The sequence below is a fragment of the Anser cygnoides genome, chromosome 9, assembly GCF_040182565.1.
Source record: "Anser cygnoides isolate HZ-2024a breed goose chromosome 9, Taihu_goose_T2T_genome, whole genome shotgun sequence".
Classification (NCBI taxonomy): domain Eukaryota; kingdom Metazoa; phylum Chordata; class Aves; order Anseriformes; family Anatidae; genus Anser; species Anser cygnoides.
In genome coordinates, this window is record NC_089881.1 from 26350858 (window position 1) to 26367814 (window position 16957).

Sequence of the window (16957 nt, forward strand, 5' to 3'; positions counted from 1 at the left end):
CAGAATCTTTTTTAGCACCACATGAGCCCAAACTTTGTATTTGCAATGAAAGGGAAATCTGCCACTCAATACTGGGGAAGTTTGCATCCAAAAACCTTCAGGATTTGCCTTCAATATGCTCTTGTTGCAAAAGTTCACTTTACACACAAAATATGCAGTGATAAAAGCACACAATAAACCGGCCTCCTGGCGTTCCCGAGCCTACAGCCACTGGATCAGAATCTGGGGGGAGTTTCGTAGACTCCAAAGCCCAGACCCTGGAAAGCAGAGATCCCCACAAAAAACGCTGCGTGAGCGCTGCCCATGCAGCCAGGTGCTCCTCTCTCTCCCCAGGTCCTGTTGCCTCTGCCCCTGTAAAATATGGGAGCCCAGCCTCTACTTGAGAGGCACCTACACTGCTTTGGAAATCTGGGCCCTCCTTACTTAACCGCCCATCTGGGGTAGCTATTTCTCTGGTCTCTGCTGACTCCTGCACGGGAGACACCTCTAGAGAGGAATTCCTCCTGCACTGCAGGATGGGCTCTAAAGTAGGAGCTCTTTTCTTCCCAGCTGTCTGCAGAGGGAAGTCTGATAACAAGCGTACACTGCAGAGGAGAGGCATCCCACCTGATCCCTTAAGCAGTTAAAAAACGTTTATGCTCGGCTGAAAGGAATAATGATCATCATAAACCCACTGTGGCAAATCGGTTAATATTCACCTTAAGTAACAATTCCATTACGGTCAAGCCATTCAATGAAAAACACAGCAGAAATGGAGTACAGGAGAGAGAAGGATAATACAAATCACAGGGTATCCTAGAGGAGGTGATGTGTTGCTGATGGTCTTAATTACAACATGCAAATTAGTGAGAGTTTGGGAACTACAATTTACTCGCAAGAAGATACAGGGGAAAAAAATCTCTCAAGCTTAGGCACACTGACCTTCAAGCTTTGCAGGAAGAAAGGCTACAGTACCAACGCTGACGTGCCCTGCCTGCAGTCACAGCTCAGCCCAAGTCAATGCAAGCATAACCTGAGCGTTCTGTGACCTTCCTCTGCCATGTAACCTACGCCAGAAACATACTATACATAACGCATCATTTTCTGACAATCTGTGTTCAAAAGAAATCAGGCTTCAGCTTGCTGACTAACCTGTAGTTTCACAGATGCTGGCTTCCCAAATTTGGAGATTTAAAATTAGCTCTTTCTAGAGTGAGCTCAGCTTTAACCACCTCTCACCTAGACCTGCCAGCCCTTGGCTCACTTTAGTGGCTGGAGCCATCACCCTTTGTAAACAAGAAGTAAGGCTCTAATTAGAGAGCCTCAGTATTCAGAAGTACATCCGTACGTGTAACGTGTTCTTTCTGCACATACAAACAAATACCGACACCTGGGCCAAAAGGCTAGCTAGCGTGGTCGCTGCTAACTACGGGATCTCCTTTCAAAGATTTGTGCCAGTGGGAGCTCAGCCTCTTTCCCCACCCATACCTCATCAGCCTTCTTTGAAAGAAAATAAAAACATGCTCTCCCTGAAAAAGACAAATTATGCACACATAGTAAGTATGAAAACTGCAAGCAACAACACGTTGGAAACTTACTGTTTGATGACAAAATGTCTACATCTGTGTAACATACTTGTGGCTAGTCAGATGTTCGGCAGATATTATGGGTATCTATAGGCAAAAAATTTAAACAATGAATAACGTGCAATGAGCCAACCCAGACACAGCAGTTTGCTACAGAACATAACAGTTTGGAAAAGTGAGGTTCAGCTGTGAGTTGGTGGATTTTATATTGTAACTATAAGTTAAAAGTCAACTGAAGTGCTACAATAGCAACTTAAAACTGGAAGACATTGTGTTAAGTACTACTGACAAATACAAATATTATTGGTCGTTCAGGAAATAAGAGAAGTTAAAATCTATAAAAGTCATGCAGTGCAGTAATTGAAAATAGCCCTTTTTGTTGGCCTACACAAAATTCTGTGCTTTCAGCGTATCATTTAAAATAAATTCTACAACGGCTTGGTTTCAGTCTGATTTTGTGAAGTGTTCACTGCTTTCCTTGTCTTGTTTTCTGAGTGCCAACCCTAAGATGCCCTGAGCTGGATGTTCATGGCGGGTGAAAATCCACCGCAGGGACGGGCTGCGTGCTCACTGCACAGCCGCCTGGGGCGTCGCGGCTCATCGGCTGAGAAGCTAGGACTGCCCGAAGCAGCGGAACACTTCTCAAAATCTTAGTCTGCATAAACAGAATTCACTACATGGCTCTCTGGAGGTGTCCCATCAACTCATTTTCCTTTTTTTTTTTCTTTTAATGTAAATCACAGTAGATTACAAGCAGCACAAATAACAGAACATATATTCTGCACCTCATTTTTGGGTCCCAGTCTTGTACCCCTCTGGTGTGTGGTACACAGACTAATGTCAGTGCGAGGGAGCCTAAGCAGACCTTGCAGGTCAGGCCCTTAACAAGGGAAAACAACAATGCACACAAATACCAGGAGAGCTGTGTATGATCTTGCAATGCAAACGGGACAAGGAAGTCCAGCTGGAGGGAGCAAGTAGATGCGTTCATGTACAGGAAGACATGCTTGGGCATATGACACAGAACTGCTTTGTATGATCACAAACAGCTGCTGCACTTGAAAAGCCTTTTCTTCCTAACGGGTACTAGCTGATCTCTTAATCCACACAGGAAGAGGCGTGAAGAGGCTTACTCTCAGCTACACCACCTGCAGGTCTTGGTCTTGTTTCCTCCACCCTTTGTGCCCACTCCTCCCCTGCCAACTTCACGCAACCCTGCCACATTGCCAACTTGTACAGAAACGCGCTTCAGGTGGAATGAAGCTTCTCATACCATTTTTGTCTACTGCTGCAGGACAGGCTGTTGCACCCAACTGTGTAGAAGCATCAGGGGTAGTGCTGTCGAGACATACCAAGGACCTTCAACACCAGTCAATGAAGATGAAGGGCCAGATCTTAAGACTTTCGGCATGCATGCACATTGCGTCGTGTGGCATTAAGTAACTTCAGCATTGCTCACATGGTATATACATATATTAGCTATATATGTATATATTGAGGTTTGGCTGCAGTACTTTACTACGTGTGTTATGAGGCTCCAGGAAGGATATGCGTGAAATGATCTGATTCTACAACACAAAGTTTCCCTGTAATCTATTTGGGAAAGTGCATGGTAATTTGGACAAAGAAGATTTGAAAAAAATAATGATGGTTTTCTGTGGCTTGGCTTGTTCTTGCTACTCTGTGGACTTATGGAGAATGTAAGGATAAATACTTAAATTAACTGTGCAGTGCAGCAAATTACAGTACTACGATACTTTGGGCACACGAGTGCTCGTTTGCTAAGGTGACGCGTATGCAGAGGTAGTCATACCTATAAGCTACCTCTCCAAAATACTAAGCAATTCTTACGCTGGTTTACACCCAGGAGTGATGGGGCCAAGTCGGCAAACATTTCCCACAAGCAGCAAGCGCTACGTGGTAAGCAGACTGCATGGAGGTGTGTTTGGAACTGTAAAACACCCAGGCCACTTTTGGGACTTGGGATGTGCACACCCACGTATCACTGCAGTAACGGAATTTTTGGAGTAATATTTTTGAGAGATCAGTAAGCAGACAGGTTAACGGAGAACGTACAGCTGGGCGTAGCACAAAATGGTCGTGCCCAGCAGGCGAGGCTGGAAAGGCTCGAACCCAACGGCTCTGGAGCCAGCCCAGCGGGCGCCCGCGGCACGAGGAACCCCAGCGGCACGCCGCAGGAGCAGCCTCGGCCGCTCCCGGGGCTGCGAGCACCCCCAGGCACAGAGGCACGGTGCAGCAGGACACAGGCACGCGCTCGCTGCTTAACCTCGGGTGCAGCCCTGACGGCTGCACCGTGGGAGCTCAGAACTGCTCGAGGGGGCGGCCCTCACGACTTCAGTCGGAGCTGTGTCTATCTCAGGCGAGCCTACCTTGAAATCGGACCTTTATCGCCAGAATCAATTACAAATACAGAGCCACACTTGCAAAATGCTGAAGGTAGTGTTTAGTTCCCTCTTCTAAAAGGCACGTGTGGTTCCCACTGAGCTGGGAGTAAAACCTGCATCTCAGACCAGAACTGATGCATTAATGACAGAAGGCACTTCTCAATTTCTAGTAAAACTCACAAAATCATGTGTTTTCCTAAAAGAAACAAGATGGTCTTTTACAAGTTTTTGTTGTTGCCCTTTTAGCCAGATGTACTACAGGAATCTGCACTCTGACAGCCTAGCTAGATAAAAACACGAGGCTGCCTCCCGCGCTCAGGAGCAGCTTCAGCTGGCAGGTGTGGGAACTGCGGCTGCTCCGGCCCCGGTGCTTATCTTTAGAGCACAGTTTGTGGCTTCTCTGGGAGGACTTCTGACTACTTATTTAGCAAAGCGCTATTTTTTTTCCCCCCTAAAATACGTCCAGACATGGAAATAATCGGGGTAGCTAGTTAGAAATAAAAACAGATTTTAACGGGCATTTTGTTAACTGTGGTTTGTCTACTGCAAAAAGCACCGAGCTCTCTCCTAGTAGAATCACAAGTGGAAACAAAGGCTTAAAACATGCTTCTGTGTGGCCCACGCTCAAATGTTTTTGTTTTGCTTTTGGAAGAGCTGAGGAGAGTCAGAACATGTTCAGACTGCTAAATTCAGACTGCTAAAATTCTGATCCTGCCATCCCTCCGCACAAAAGTTTTACTGGTTTTGATTGGACTTCTGCACGGAAAGGAACCATAGGCTTATGGACAGAAATAGAAATAAATAATGGGTTCCGTGTATTATCCCTTTTCTCTTTACGTCTCTGAGAGCAGAAATAAGCAGCACAGCCCATAAATGTTAAGACTGAGTCAGAAACTCTATTATCAATTATTTTTAGCATCAGAAATGGAACTGCAGCACCTTTTGAGCATGGATAGAGGCTTATTAAGCTGTGCTGCAGATCTTAGAGAGAATGTGTAGGCCAACAAGAGGTAAAATCAAAACCCCCATGCTCATTAAAAGCACCGATTTCAAGTTGTCTGTAAGGAACAAAGCTGTAAATTAGCAAACCTGGTTGGCTGTGGCTGTTGCAGCGAAGGGAACACTTGTGGCAGATGTTGTTGCTGCAGACACAGTGGCTGGCGTAGCACCGTGCACCATGGGAACTTTCGGAAGGAAAATCATATAAGCAAACATACAGAAGAGTGTAGCAGTATGGGAACCAGAGCGACATGTGGTAGGATAATTGAGCATGGTATTTATCACAGCAAAAAGCCCGAGACATCATTGCCAGCGCGTGACATGCAATCACAGTGCAAAGCAGGACAACATTCCAGGGAGAAAGAGGGGAGGGATATGAAAGAGAAAAAAAAGGGGAAAACGCTTGTTACCATCAAATCAAGAAAATCGACACAAACAAGCTTAATCATTTCAATACCAAAATCAACAGAAGAATTTTAAAATGCCCTTATATTTACAATTCTTTGTCTTTAAAAAATCCAACCCAGATATTTACTGCAAACAGAAATTAATCTTGTTGAAGGACAGTATACTTCTACGTCGCTATAGCAAGATACAGTCTTTATTTAACACGAGATAGTTTCTAAACACTGGAACTCATAGTCCAATCAAAATCCACCAAGGAACAATGTGCAATTCAAACAACTGCTGTACAAAATTAACAACATCTATGTATCCATGTCAATTAAATAAAACAATTGCATTTAATTGACAGGTGTTAGTGCAGGAGGCTAAGGGAGATGGATTGGCACGAGAGCTGGAAGTTAAATCTAGCAGTGGATTTTGAGGGTCCGTGAGCTGCACCACAGGTTTAAGATAATCAAGAAACAAAGCTGGCACCTACCAACACTTGTAGCGGGTGTCATGCACAATATTGAGCCTGCCCATCATGCATTGCAACAGGAAGGTGGATTTGGAAAGGGAAAAGAATTAAAACAACCCATCACACGTGTCATTAGAAAATTTCATTTGAACAAAGAAGAAAAATTGTTATTATGGGAACAGTGGCACGTAACCGTCAGCACAATCAAACCACACAATAGCACAGTGATCCGTCAGAACTAGTCTCCAGTGAAGGGAAAGCGGGCCGAGCTGGGTGCTGGTGCATTGCCTCTGGGACTGAAATCTGAGCGTGGCCAGGAGAGCTCCTCTGGCTTTACTTCACAACCCTTTGTGTCTTGTATGGCTCTGCCTTTTGGCACAAGCTCTGTAACGGTTGTTAGAAGGGGTCCCTCGGACACGGCAGACTCAGAAGTGCCGCCGCCTGCGGGGCCCCGACGCCGAGCAGCCGGAGCGGGGCCCGGGCGCCGCTTTGGCCATCGCTGCCCAAAGGTGCCCCGAGAGGCAGCACGAGGCTGCTGGTGGCCGCAGAGCGACGAGGGGGCCGGGATATGCCCCCCGCGCTGCCGAGGACAGCGACAGCTCTGCCCGCGGAGCCGCTCTGCCCCGCACGGCGAGGGAAGGCCGCGCCGAGCTGGGCTGCCCCCGAGCAGTGACACGATTGTACTGATCCGTTACTTGCCATCTGGCGGCCCAACGTTCAGGTAACAGATAGGGGAAAAAAAGGAAAGGAAAAGGAAAAGAAGTGACTTCGGCATACAGTATTTTTGTCGTATCTGGGTGAGCCCTGTGAGCTGGCAGTGGAGTAGGAATGATTCTGCCTGTCTCCCTGTCCCTTAGCTTACCACGCACCTCAGGGGAGTGACTGGAAAGCTAGATCGCCCCCGCAGCGCATGGCAATGCCCAGGAGTACTCGTTCGGCTTTTTTTCTACATTATGGGACAGATTTCAAGCTGCCAGAGTTCGTGCTCGTAACCTGCAACCCTCCTTAGGCTATACAAAAGTACTGAAGGGACAGCACCTTGGGAATTCTTCCCTTCAGCTACAGAGCCAACAGAAGTATGGTGTTTTATAGACATCAAGGTATCCGTTTTAAAATGTCAATAAGCTGGTGTTTGTTCACCTTACACAGCAAAATGCCTTCCGCCAGACCAAACTCAGATTTTTCTATTTTTGATTCTATTTTGGTTTGAATAGTGATGTTTCAGAACAACCCTTTTAATAAAAGATATACTTTCTATTTAATAACTATCATTTATTAACAATGCTGTGCCCGATGCAGCAGAAACTAAAATAAGCCCTGAAATCTGGAGCGGACAGTGAACTGGACGTGGGGACGGAGCCTAGCAGACTGCCCGCAGGAGCTGCCGCAGCGCCGCTTCCCTGCCGTTCCGTGACAGCACCAGGGGGGCCGGGAGCTGGTTTAGCTGGAGCCAGGTACTGTAGTGGCATCAGCAACAACCTCAGGAGCATGGAACTGGGCAGGGAAAGAGTCAGTCAACAGAACTACCGCTGGGGACAAGGTTATTCTCTGCCATCACCGTGTCTGTAAGGCTACAAAGAAAAGGGAATAATTCTAATTACTGTTCTATTTCTGTGTCATAGGGAAGACTGGGGATATTCACAAAGAAAGGTTAAAAGACGGGTAGCTCTCCTGACTTCCCACTATGTGAATCATTGCTGAAGTCAACTGACCGCTTAGAAGATTAAAGACTGGAGCAAAATTTGGCTGTGAATTACAGGGAGTAAAATTCAGTCCTGCTGATGACACTTAGGGTGCTAACGAGGTTATACAGAAGAACCTTTGAGTTCTGCCTCTCCACAGTGCCCTATTTACAAGGTAGCACAAACTTCACTGTATCTGGAATATTGTGTCATTCCATGCATAATTAGGTCTACACAGTAAAAACAAGTTAGATTTTTGTAATGATTCTTTGAAATACCCCTGTAAAGCTTTTCAGCTCAAACCTGTAGCCTGAGTTACCATCATTAGCATTATAACCGTGCCCAAAGTCCTTAATGGGAACTGCAGCAAATGAACATAAGCCAGAAATGAAGATCCTAGCTAGGGTGCAATAACTTGCAAATACGAAGACATACTGCTGTATGGCCCTCTTACCAGTCATAACAACCTTTTTGCTATGACCTTAATATTCATCTTGACTTCAAAAGCGTTGACTGACTAATAGGAATGCATGAATAATAAATACCCGGTTTCAAACATTCCCTAGTTTTTCAGCACAGGGCAGAATTTTAATTCAGGGATGCGCTCAGTTAACTCATGATAGCCTCGCTTACAGATTATTTCAGCAGTGGAATAAAGCTGGTTTGATAAATACTCTAAGTTTACTGGTGTTTTAAGCAGTTTCTCCTCTTCTCCCTCTCGTACTGTTTCTTTCAGTCTGTTCTGTTCAGTCTACAAAACCCTAGTGAAAAACACCACAGCAGAGCACAAGCACTGCTGGCTGGGAGAACAATCGGAGACGGTGCCCGATCCTTCCCTCCCTAGCATTCCGGGGTCTCTGCCTCCCACCCAAAGCCCCAAGGAGGGAAGTGCCTGAGCAGACATCTCTTTGGGCAAGTATCTGGTGCACCTGGAGCCCAGGGCTCCTGGGAGCATCCCGTAAAGCGGGTGCCTCTCTGCGGGAGGGCTGCTCTTCTCCACGGCCCTTCGGGCACCCGGTGGCTCGCACAAGCCAGGACCGGCTGTATCGGCACACCTGAGGAGACCGCCGCCTGCGGCACAGGACGGGAACGAGCACCGGGGCGGGATTTCATCCAGCTGCACATACGAGGTCTATGCCTCGGCCAGCTCACCGTGACCGCGGGACAGAGCACGTACAGAAGCAGTGAACACGAAGCGACCGGTGCTCTGCGAGCTCACGGCCGCAGGGCCAAACGTCCACCTGCGTGGCTGCCGGGGCACCAGGAGTCGGCAGCCAGGAGCGAAGTACGAAGCAAGCTGTGAACTGTAAAGCTGAAACTACTTTTTTCATCAAAGCATTCAAATTAAACCTTCCTCAAGAGCCCTGCTGGGTTCAGAGATGGGAACAGAATCTCAGCTCCATTTTTCAAATTTCTCCTTAACTAAGAATGTGAGCGAAGCAGCACCCCGTAGCATCGTTTCCTACACAGCTGCAGCTAGCCTTTCCCACACAGGTCCGCATGCCCCAGGGAAAAAACCTCCTGGCACCTAGAGAACAGGTCCCCCCAAGGGGTGCGATGGCACGGACAATTCCTTACTGCTCTGACCCTCACCCTTCTTGTTGTACACGCACTAAACTTCAGCGGTCAGGAAAGTTCAAGTCAGGCAACAAGAACTACGAAGCAAGTTCCTGCAGGTTTCAGAACAGATTTGCTGGAGTCAGAACTGAGGCAGGTTGTACAGCTGAGGTCTGATGTACACGAACTACCACCCGAGCTTCTAAGTTTGAAGGACATGACTCAAAGCAGTTCGATTACTTCCAGAAATGATCCAACCCTCACTGATTTAATGGAAGCTGGAAAACTCTGTCGCTTACTAACTACATCAGTTAAGCATTGCCAACAAACCTGTGAAACTGTTTAATACCAACAGAATGTACCCTGATCGCATATGCATTTCAGTACGTATTGTGGTATACGGGCTAGTATACGGACCTGACCTAAACCTCCTCCCTCAGTCCTTCTATCGACTCCAACAAGCTTTGCAAACAGCTTTTACTAATGTACTTCAGTGGCTGCAATGAATTTTTGGAACCTAAAAAGTTATTACCACCTACTACATCAAGCAAAGCAACTGATTTTTGTGCCACTTAAATTATTCTATGCTGGACTGCACTGTTAAGAAAGAATCACAGACTCACCGAAGGGTTTGGGTTGGAAGGGGCCTTAAAGCCCCTCTAATTCCACCCCCCCTGCCACGGGCAGGCACACCTTCCACTAGACCAGGTTGGTAAAAAGCATTACACCAATTTCCTGCAAATGCGCATGCTAAAAATGTTTAGGATAAAACATTTAAATTTTATTGGTAAAGTTTTCTATCCTCCCCTCAGCTAGTCTGCATTACAAAGGGCTGTCCTCACAGACTCCTTCAAATTCTTTGGGTATGGATCTGCGCATGTCCTCTGCTTTTCATCATTTACCTCCTAGAATGATAGTGCTGTTTTAACGTGGGCTTCGTATGTAAGAAACTAACTCACCTGTGTTAATACCGGCACAAATTCACCTCACATTTAAACTATGCTTTCGCATGAAGTGTTCTTTGCAGAACCAAAGCACATATTTAAACTTTAAGTCCCACTTACTCCAAAGGGAATTCTGCTTATGTGCATAGCGCAGGCATCAATTCTTCAGCAACTACATTAGGACAAGTGTAAATTTGGTCATTCTGGAACAAAACTAAGCACACCTCAGTTCCTCTTAGTCTGAAATCAGCTCTGGGGCTTTAGTGGTAGAAGCCTGAATCTTGATTTCTTGTGTAGGTTCATGGTCAGTTACCTGTGAGACTGCCTGTCTGTGCCTTTTATGATCACTGCACCGTAACTGAAATCAAAGCCTTCAAGTACCTGGCTCACAACTGCCTCTAAGCACACGAAGGCAGAGGGGTCTTACAGCAAACGGAAACAGATACGAGAGCTTAAGATGTGTAACGGAGAAAAGTTAATCGAGGGAAAGAGGAAGGAGAGAAGAGATTTCCAGTTCTGATTTGGGATGACAGAGCACGATGCTGATTTTTATGTTAGAGTGGAAAACACCCGCCCAGCCTCCGAGACAAGCACAGAGAAGCCAGCCTCCCTGCACCAGCGCCTCCTCCGCCCGGCACCGCCTGCCTCCGCCCGGCATGGAGCTGCGGCCGGGACGGACGCGCGGCTGCTGTCCTGTGTGCTGGTCCCAGGACACCCCTCCTCCCGCCCCGAGAGGCGAACAAGCAGCACTTACCTGGTGGGAGAAAGGCTGTATGCTGCTGCAACTGCATGTTGGCAAGAGCTTGCTGGTATTGGAAAATACCAGTATTAAACACTGCGGTGGCACCATTGGTTTTTTCAAGCGCAGGCCTCTTTGGTAATGGGGGAAGTACAGCTTGAGGAATTCCCTGAATGGTGGATGGGCAAAAAAATAAAGTCCAGTAAAAAAAAAAAAAAAAGAGGGTGAGGGTGTGGGGTGTGGAGAAGGATGGGTGGGAGACAAAAAGGAAAGAGAGAAAAGAGAAAAGAAAAATCAGTAGAAGGTTAAAAAAATACAGGCGGCACCATGTTTAACCATGAGCAAGCAAGCAGCATAGCAGACTTAACTACCAAATAAAAGGCGAGGTAAAAGCTTTACGAGGGAGCACTACTTTAGCCTACCATTACAGCGATACAGGTAGACGTGCCGGAGCCGCACGTTATAGGAACTGGCGTAACTATTACGCTACGGTAAAGCTTTGGGGTTTGGGTAAGGAGCAAGGCTATCGGGGAGGGGAAGCAGCACTGCTAGCTCCATGAGGATCAACACGTAGAAACGATGTTAATAGTCATCGTCCGGCGCGGGCGAGGCGCCGCCCCGCTCCCCCAGCCCCAGCGCCTGCCTGGCATGCAGAGCGCGCCGCATGCCGGCTCCCCCGGCCGCCTCCGCGCCGCAGCGCCGCCAAGCCATGCCAACGCGCCCTGCGCCCGCCGTGCGCAACGGGGCCCTCGCGGCTCCCGGGGACGGGGATGGGAAGGGAGGGAAGGGACGGGACGGGACGGAAGGGACAGGAGGAGAGGGGATGGGAGGGGAGGGGAGGGGAAAGGAGTGGATGGGACGGAACAGGACAGGACGGGACGGGATGGGATGGGGACGGGGATGGGACGGGATGGGAGAGGAGTGGACGGGACAGGATGGGGATGGTGATGGGACGGGATGGGGATGGGGATGGGGATGGGACGGGATGGGAGAGGAGTGGATGGGATGGGACGGGACGGGACAGGAGGGCAGGGCAGGGGGCGGCAGGGCCTGTGCCAGCCAGGGGCTGCTCTGGGGCCCGGCCCTGCCACCCCCGCGCCCGCCGGGCAGGGAGGCAGGGAGGGAGGGAGGGACACCGGGAGTGTTCCAGTTCTGCACATTAACCCCCAACTCGACTCTACGATACAGCTACATGCCAAGCTAAAAGGTGAAAGGTCATAGTACCAGGTCAAAGGTTGCCTCGAGGGGTCGCTTCAGTGATTTGACAGCCGACTGAGTCTTAATTAGCAGGCAGCGAGCACATGATGGCAATGGCCAGTGGGGTCAAGCGCATTAACATAAACAGCAAGCAGAGGTGCATCATGGGGGCAGCAGTGCATTTGGGTAGGTGAGAAAAAACAAATAAAAACAAATCACCGGATGCCGTGTACAACGGTAACAAGACTAGGCATGCACAGTACGGCCCGCGGCGCGGGGCCGCGGCGGGACGCAGGCGGGACGGGGCGGCCCCCCCGGGCCAGCCTCCCCGCGCCTCCCCGGGGCGGCCCGCGCCCCCCGCGCCGCGCCCCAGCTCCCGGCCGCGCTCACCGCACCCTCGCGGCCTCGCCGCACGCGGGACGGAGCGCGGCTGGCACCTCCTGAACGGCTCGCCAGAACCGGCCCCGCCGCCCCGCGGCTGTGTGGGCGCTGCCCCGAGCCCCGCCGGCGCTGCGGGCAGCGGGCACGTGGAAGGCGGGCGGCCGTCGGCTGCGGCTGCCGCGCGCGCCGAGGTCGGTCGCGAACTACGGCTGTACGCACGCGGGCTCGCGGTGGCTCGTACGTACGGGCTCATCTCTCTGCGCAACGAGACAGCCGCTTCTACCCACACAAGAACACACGACACACTGTATATACACGTGTACACGCACACACACACGCACACGTATGCACACGTATATGTACACAGAGGTACTCCGTACACCAACAGGCAAGATTAGTGAAACGCCGTCACGGCCTGAAACTACTTCAGAGCGGAGCTGGCACCGCATGCTGGGAAAGCTCGCTGCGCCGGGTACCGACCGGGCCCCGCACACACGCTGTCAGCGACACCAGCTAACACATCGCTTACTCTCTCGCCAACGTACTCGCACCCTCGGATGCGTTTCCCAAACTCACCATGGCAGCTGCCGTCGCTGCTGCCTGGGCAGCTGCAGCCTGGTTAACCTGGTACTGGGCAGCCTTGATCTTGGCTTGCAGATGTGCCGGAGGGTGGAAATATTTGCACTTTTCCCGTGAGCATCTCCCTTTGATGTAATCCATGCAGACCGTAACGGTGTTATCGTTGGTATCGATCATGGCGCTGTCGGCGGGGTGGGCGAACCGGCAGTCGTTCTCCCCCCGGTTGCAGTTCCCACGCTGGTACTCCCGACACACCTGCAACACCGGGAGAAGACAGCCGCTCAGTGCGGGCCCTGCGCCGCGGGGCCTCCTCGCCGAGCGCGGCCGTGGGGGCGGCGGGCTCGCTGCCTGCCCACCAGAGCGCTTCGACGCCGAGGGACGCCAGCGGCTCCGGCACGAAAAACCGCGCGCACGGGAGGCTTCGTCGTGGCCGCAGCTCGGCCGCCCCCAGGGCTGCCGGCTGCTTCCTGAAGAAACGTGCTGGTGGCTGATTCCCAGAGACCGCCCGAGGCAGGGCAGGCAGCGCTCAGCAGCGCTCGCCCGCCGCCGTGACCCGGCCGTCCCCGAGCCCTGGAGCCGGAGGTCACGGAGCGCTGCCCAGCCGCGCGGTGCCCTGAGGCCCGCGATCCAGGCGGCTGCCGCGAGAGGGAACCCGAAACGCCGCGGGAGAAGGGCGGAGGGCGCGGGCAGGCCTGCCAGCCCTGGCACCGCCACGCTGCGCGGGAGGGACCCGCGTGGCCTCGGGGCGCTACCTGCAGCATCGCCGCCGCCACCGCGCGGGCTCCAGCCCGGCGGCACAGGCGCCACAAGCGGTGCCACCGCCGCACAGCGCCAGGCCCCCCTGCACGCCTCGAAAAAGCTCCGTTTGAGAAAATGACGCACGCTCTTTTCACGGGCACGAACCACGAACAAAACGTGTTTGTCACCTTAGTTTTCAAAAGGCTATAGGAAACAGAAAGGGCCCAAACCAGGCAAGTCTGTACAAAAATAAAGCCGCTGCAGCAGATGGAATTTCCTTTTAAAGGTGGGTGCCCATGAGCCTGGCTCATCGGTACTTCCTCAAGAACCTTGGCTCTGATCCCTACAACAAACCAAACTCGGCTGTTATTTGGTCTCCATCTGTGCTAGCACTTTAGCTGCTTTTTAACCCCTGTGCCACTCTACGTGCCGGCTGCCCGTTGTCCACGGCTTGTGAAAGACACCCCTGAAGGACAAGAGCAATGCCATTTGTGAACCTGCCCGCAGGAAGCACCCCTTTCTTCGTGGCCTTTCCAGCACGGCCCTATTTATAGTCTTTTTCCATGCGGTGACAAAGGCTGGATGTATATTTGGCAGCAAACATACTGGCCAAAGAAGCCGGTTGAGGCACCTCCCTTCCTCTTTTCATCCCCACGGCCCTGCTGCTCACAGCCTGGTGCCTGTGGAGCTGTTCTCGTGGCACACACGAAGCAGGTTGCTCAAAGAAGCATTTTCTTGCTGGGGAACTTTTCAGGCGGACCGGTTCCTGGCCCAGTCCCCGCGCAGTGACACGCGCCGCTCCGCCACGACGCAGGCAGGGGCTGGGCCAGGACGCGGCCTCTGTTGGAGCCACCACAAAACACAAGTTTGCTCCTTGTACCAGCCGCGTGCTAGCATCACCCCTGCTCACTCCTGGCCCCTGCTCTCCCTGCCCCCTTACTCCCAGGCATACTCCAAACGGAGCTGGCATGTCACTGCTTCTCCGAACGCGAGCGGGGATGGCCTGGTCAGCCCTACACTACAGCTTGTTCTCTTTTATTGCTACGAGTACTTTCTGGGCAATAAATCATTGTCTTCTACCCAAACACAGACCTCCTGAATAGCTAAGAATGGATAATTTCACTTCATTATTTGTTTTCAGCAAACTGAAGCCTTTTGCTCTGAAGACAAAGAAAAGGATGCAACTAGCATGAGCTGACTGTCTTTGCTCGTTACCTCTCATCGGTGATCTGCAAAATTGAGGCCTCAAAACAACTCTACATGTAAGCAAGAACTCCTCAATTAATAAACCAAAGATGATATAAATAAATTAGTATGTAGATATACACACACACAAAGAGAGACGGAGAAAGAAAATGCATGCGGAGGTAAGGTAATTTTATCCCAGTTAAAAGCCAGGAAAACTGACCAGAGAACTGCAATAGTCCGGCGGATAAACTTTGGCACGCATTGAGCACATTTTCACAGAGCTGTCATGCGGCGCTGAGATAAGGCAATGAATGGCTCTCTCACAGAGGTCCTGAGCAGATCTCTGAGTGATGGTTCGCAGCAGTCAGACGCAAACCATAAAACCGCTGGTCCTTTTAACCAGCATGACCTGCGATGGCTTTTGAAGCACTGTGATGTTAGCCAAGAGTGTTTCCAATTCTTGTTTACTTACAAGCAAGCGCTGAAAATGGTGTTACTGCTTGCCACAGGCACGCAGCAATATATCATTCATCCGCTTGAGCAAAGGGAGGCACGGAAGCATGATATGTGGTCTAGCCTTTCAGATCTGGAGAGTGTTTGTTTGTTTGTTTATTAGCAGCCCTGTAATTAGCATCACAATTTTCCACTTGGTAAGTGAAGGAGCATAACAGAAGCTAAGAAGCATACGCTGAACTTAAGAAGCTGGAACGACCCGCATGATTCCCGGCTGTCAGAAAACTGCTGAGGTAGGGAATGGAACCAGTACTGCAATGTCAGCCAGTCATCGCCGTGAACTTCACTTGTTCTAATTTGGGGCCGAGTTTATTTCGATCGCCCTGCTGGGATTCCAGCTGCCCAGCCTGGCGGAGAGACAACGGCCCCGAAACCTCAGCCGTGGCCGAGCTGCTCGCCCAGAGCTGGACGAGGCTTGGCCGCGGGCACATGAACTCACAGCTGACATCCCTGGCCTTTCCCGAGCGAGTTACACCTTTTGCCTCCTCCTTTGCACTGAATTTATCAAAACTTGTATATTGTTATCCAGTACATTCTGCCTTCTGGCAGAAACATGGCACATACGAAACACGCAGGAAACGGCAGCTTGGTTGCAGTAGTCTTGGTTCTCGAACACTTCTAACAGAGACCGACGGCATTCAGAGGGAAACACGCGCTTTTAGAAAAAGCGAACAGGCAACTCCTTTCTCTCTCACTTCCTCGTCCTTTGCGGGTTCTCCTCTAGTTCACTAGAAGAGCTGTATTTTTGTTCACGGTATTTCTGGCAGGAGAGGAACGTGGAGAAAGCTGCAGGAGAAGTCTGAACCCTCAACGTTTCCACCCTGAGACCCAGATTCCGTAGGGGAGCGCCTGAACGCACCGAACAGCCACGCACGGGCGCGCTGTCTGCACGGGCGGCACGGTCCAAGTACTTCTGAAATCCATCCTGCTGCTCCTAACAGCGACCGGCCGTCCTGCGGACATTCGGAGCTGTTCGGGAGACCAGGCTCAGCGCCTGGCGGGTCCGTGCTGCCTGCCTGCCTTCCTTAAAGCCCTGGTACACGTATGGTGAGACATTAGCCGTGTGTCGGTCTGCCTCAGTAGCCCAGAACACGCTTGCTAATTTAATTAACGACCGGGTACATTATTCTTGAAAATAAGCATTTAAGATTCTAAACAGAACAAATCATGTTCCAAGATTAGACACTAACATCACAGCAGTTATTTTTTTTCAGGGGACAGTTCATTCCAAGGGAGGGAGAGCTAAGCCATATAAAGCTCTGCAATCACGTAATAACAAACAGCGACAGCAGCGAGCTCTCCTAAAGAGCAGGTAGATCCGTGGCAGCCAGGACATGCCACCTTCTCTGAGGGTAAGGAACAGTCCACGTAAAATCTTTCAAATCAGTTTTGCGTTTTTGTAATCAAAAAAATATACAAACGGTTTGTTGTTCATAAGAATGATGTCCTTATTAGATACGTGTATGCTAAATCTGGGTATCTCTGATTCAATGGCCATACGCTGGGAAGCACCGGCCAGTTATCTTCTCACCCACACATTGAACTATTGGAACTGCATTTGCTGCGGGGAAAACAGGAGGAGGAGCAGACACCCCCTGCCCGCAACAG

General features: G+C 50.5%; 1 protein-coding gene across 21 annotated transcripts in view; it reads right to left on the reverse strand.

Annotated features, from left to right (window-relative positions):
* MBNL1 (muscleblind like splicing regulator 1) overlaps window positions 1-16957 on the reverse strand; it is a 78869-nt gene that overhangs the window by 3432 nt on the left and 58480 nt on the right. For 8 of the 21 annotated variants that reach the window (XM_067002762.1, XM_067002748.1, XM_067002763.1 and 5 more), the window contains 6 exons: window positions 12908-13165; window positions 11978-12031; window positions 10769-10922; window positions 5853-5888; window positions 5060-5154; window positions 1578-1652 (listed from right to left, as the gene is read on the reverse strand). In XM_067002762.1, coding sequence (XP_066858863.1) covers window positions 1596-1652; window positions 5060-5154; window positions 5853-5888; window positions 10769-10922; window positions 11978-12031; window positions 12908-13165 — 654 coding nt within the window. In that variant the 3' untranslated portion in view covers window positions 1578-1595. The remainder of the gene's footprint in view (window positions 1-1577; window positions 1653-5059; window positions 5155-5852; window positions 5889-10768; window positions 10923-11977; window positions 12032-12907; window positions 13166-16957) is intronic. The other 13 variants (XM_067002761.1, XM_067002750.1, XM_067002760.1 and 10 more) reach the window with 9 other exon arrangements.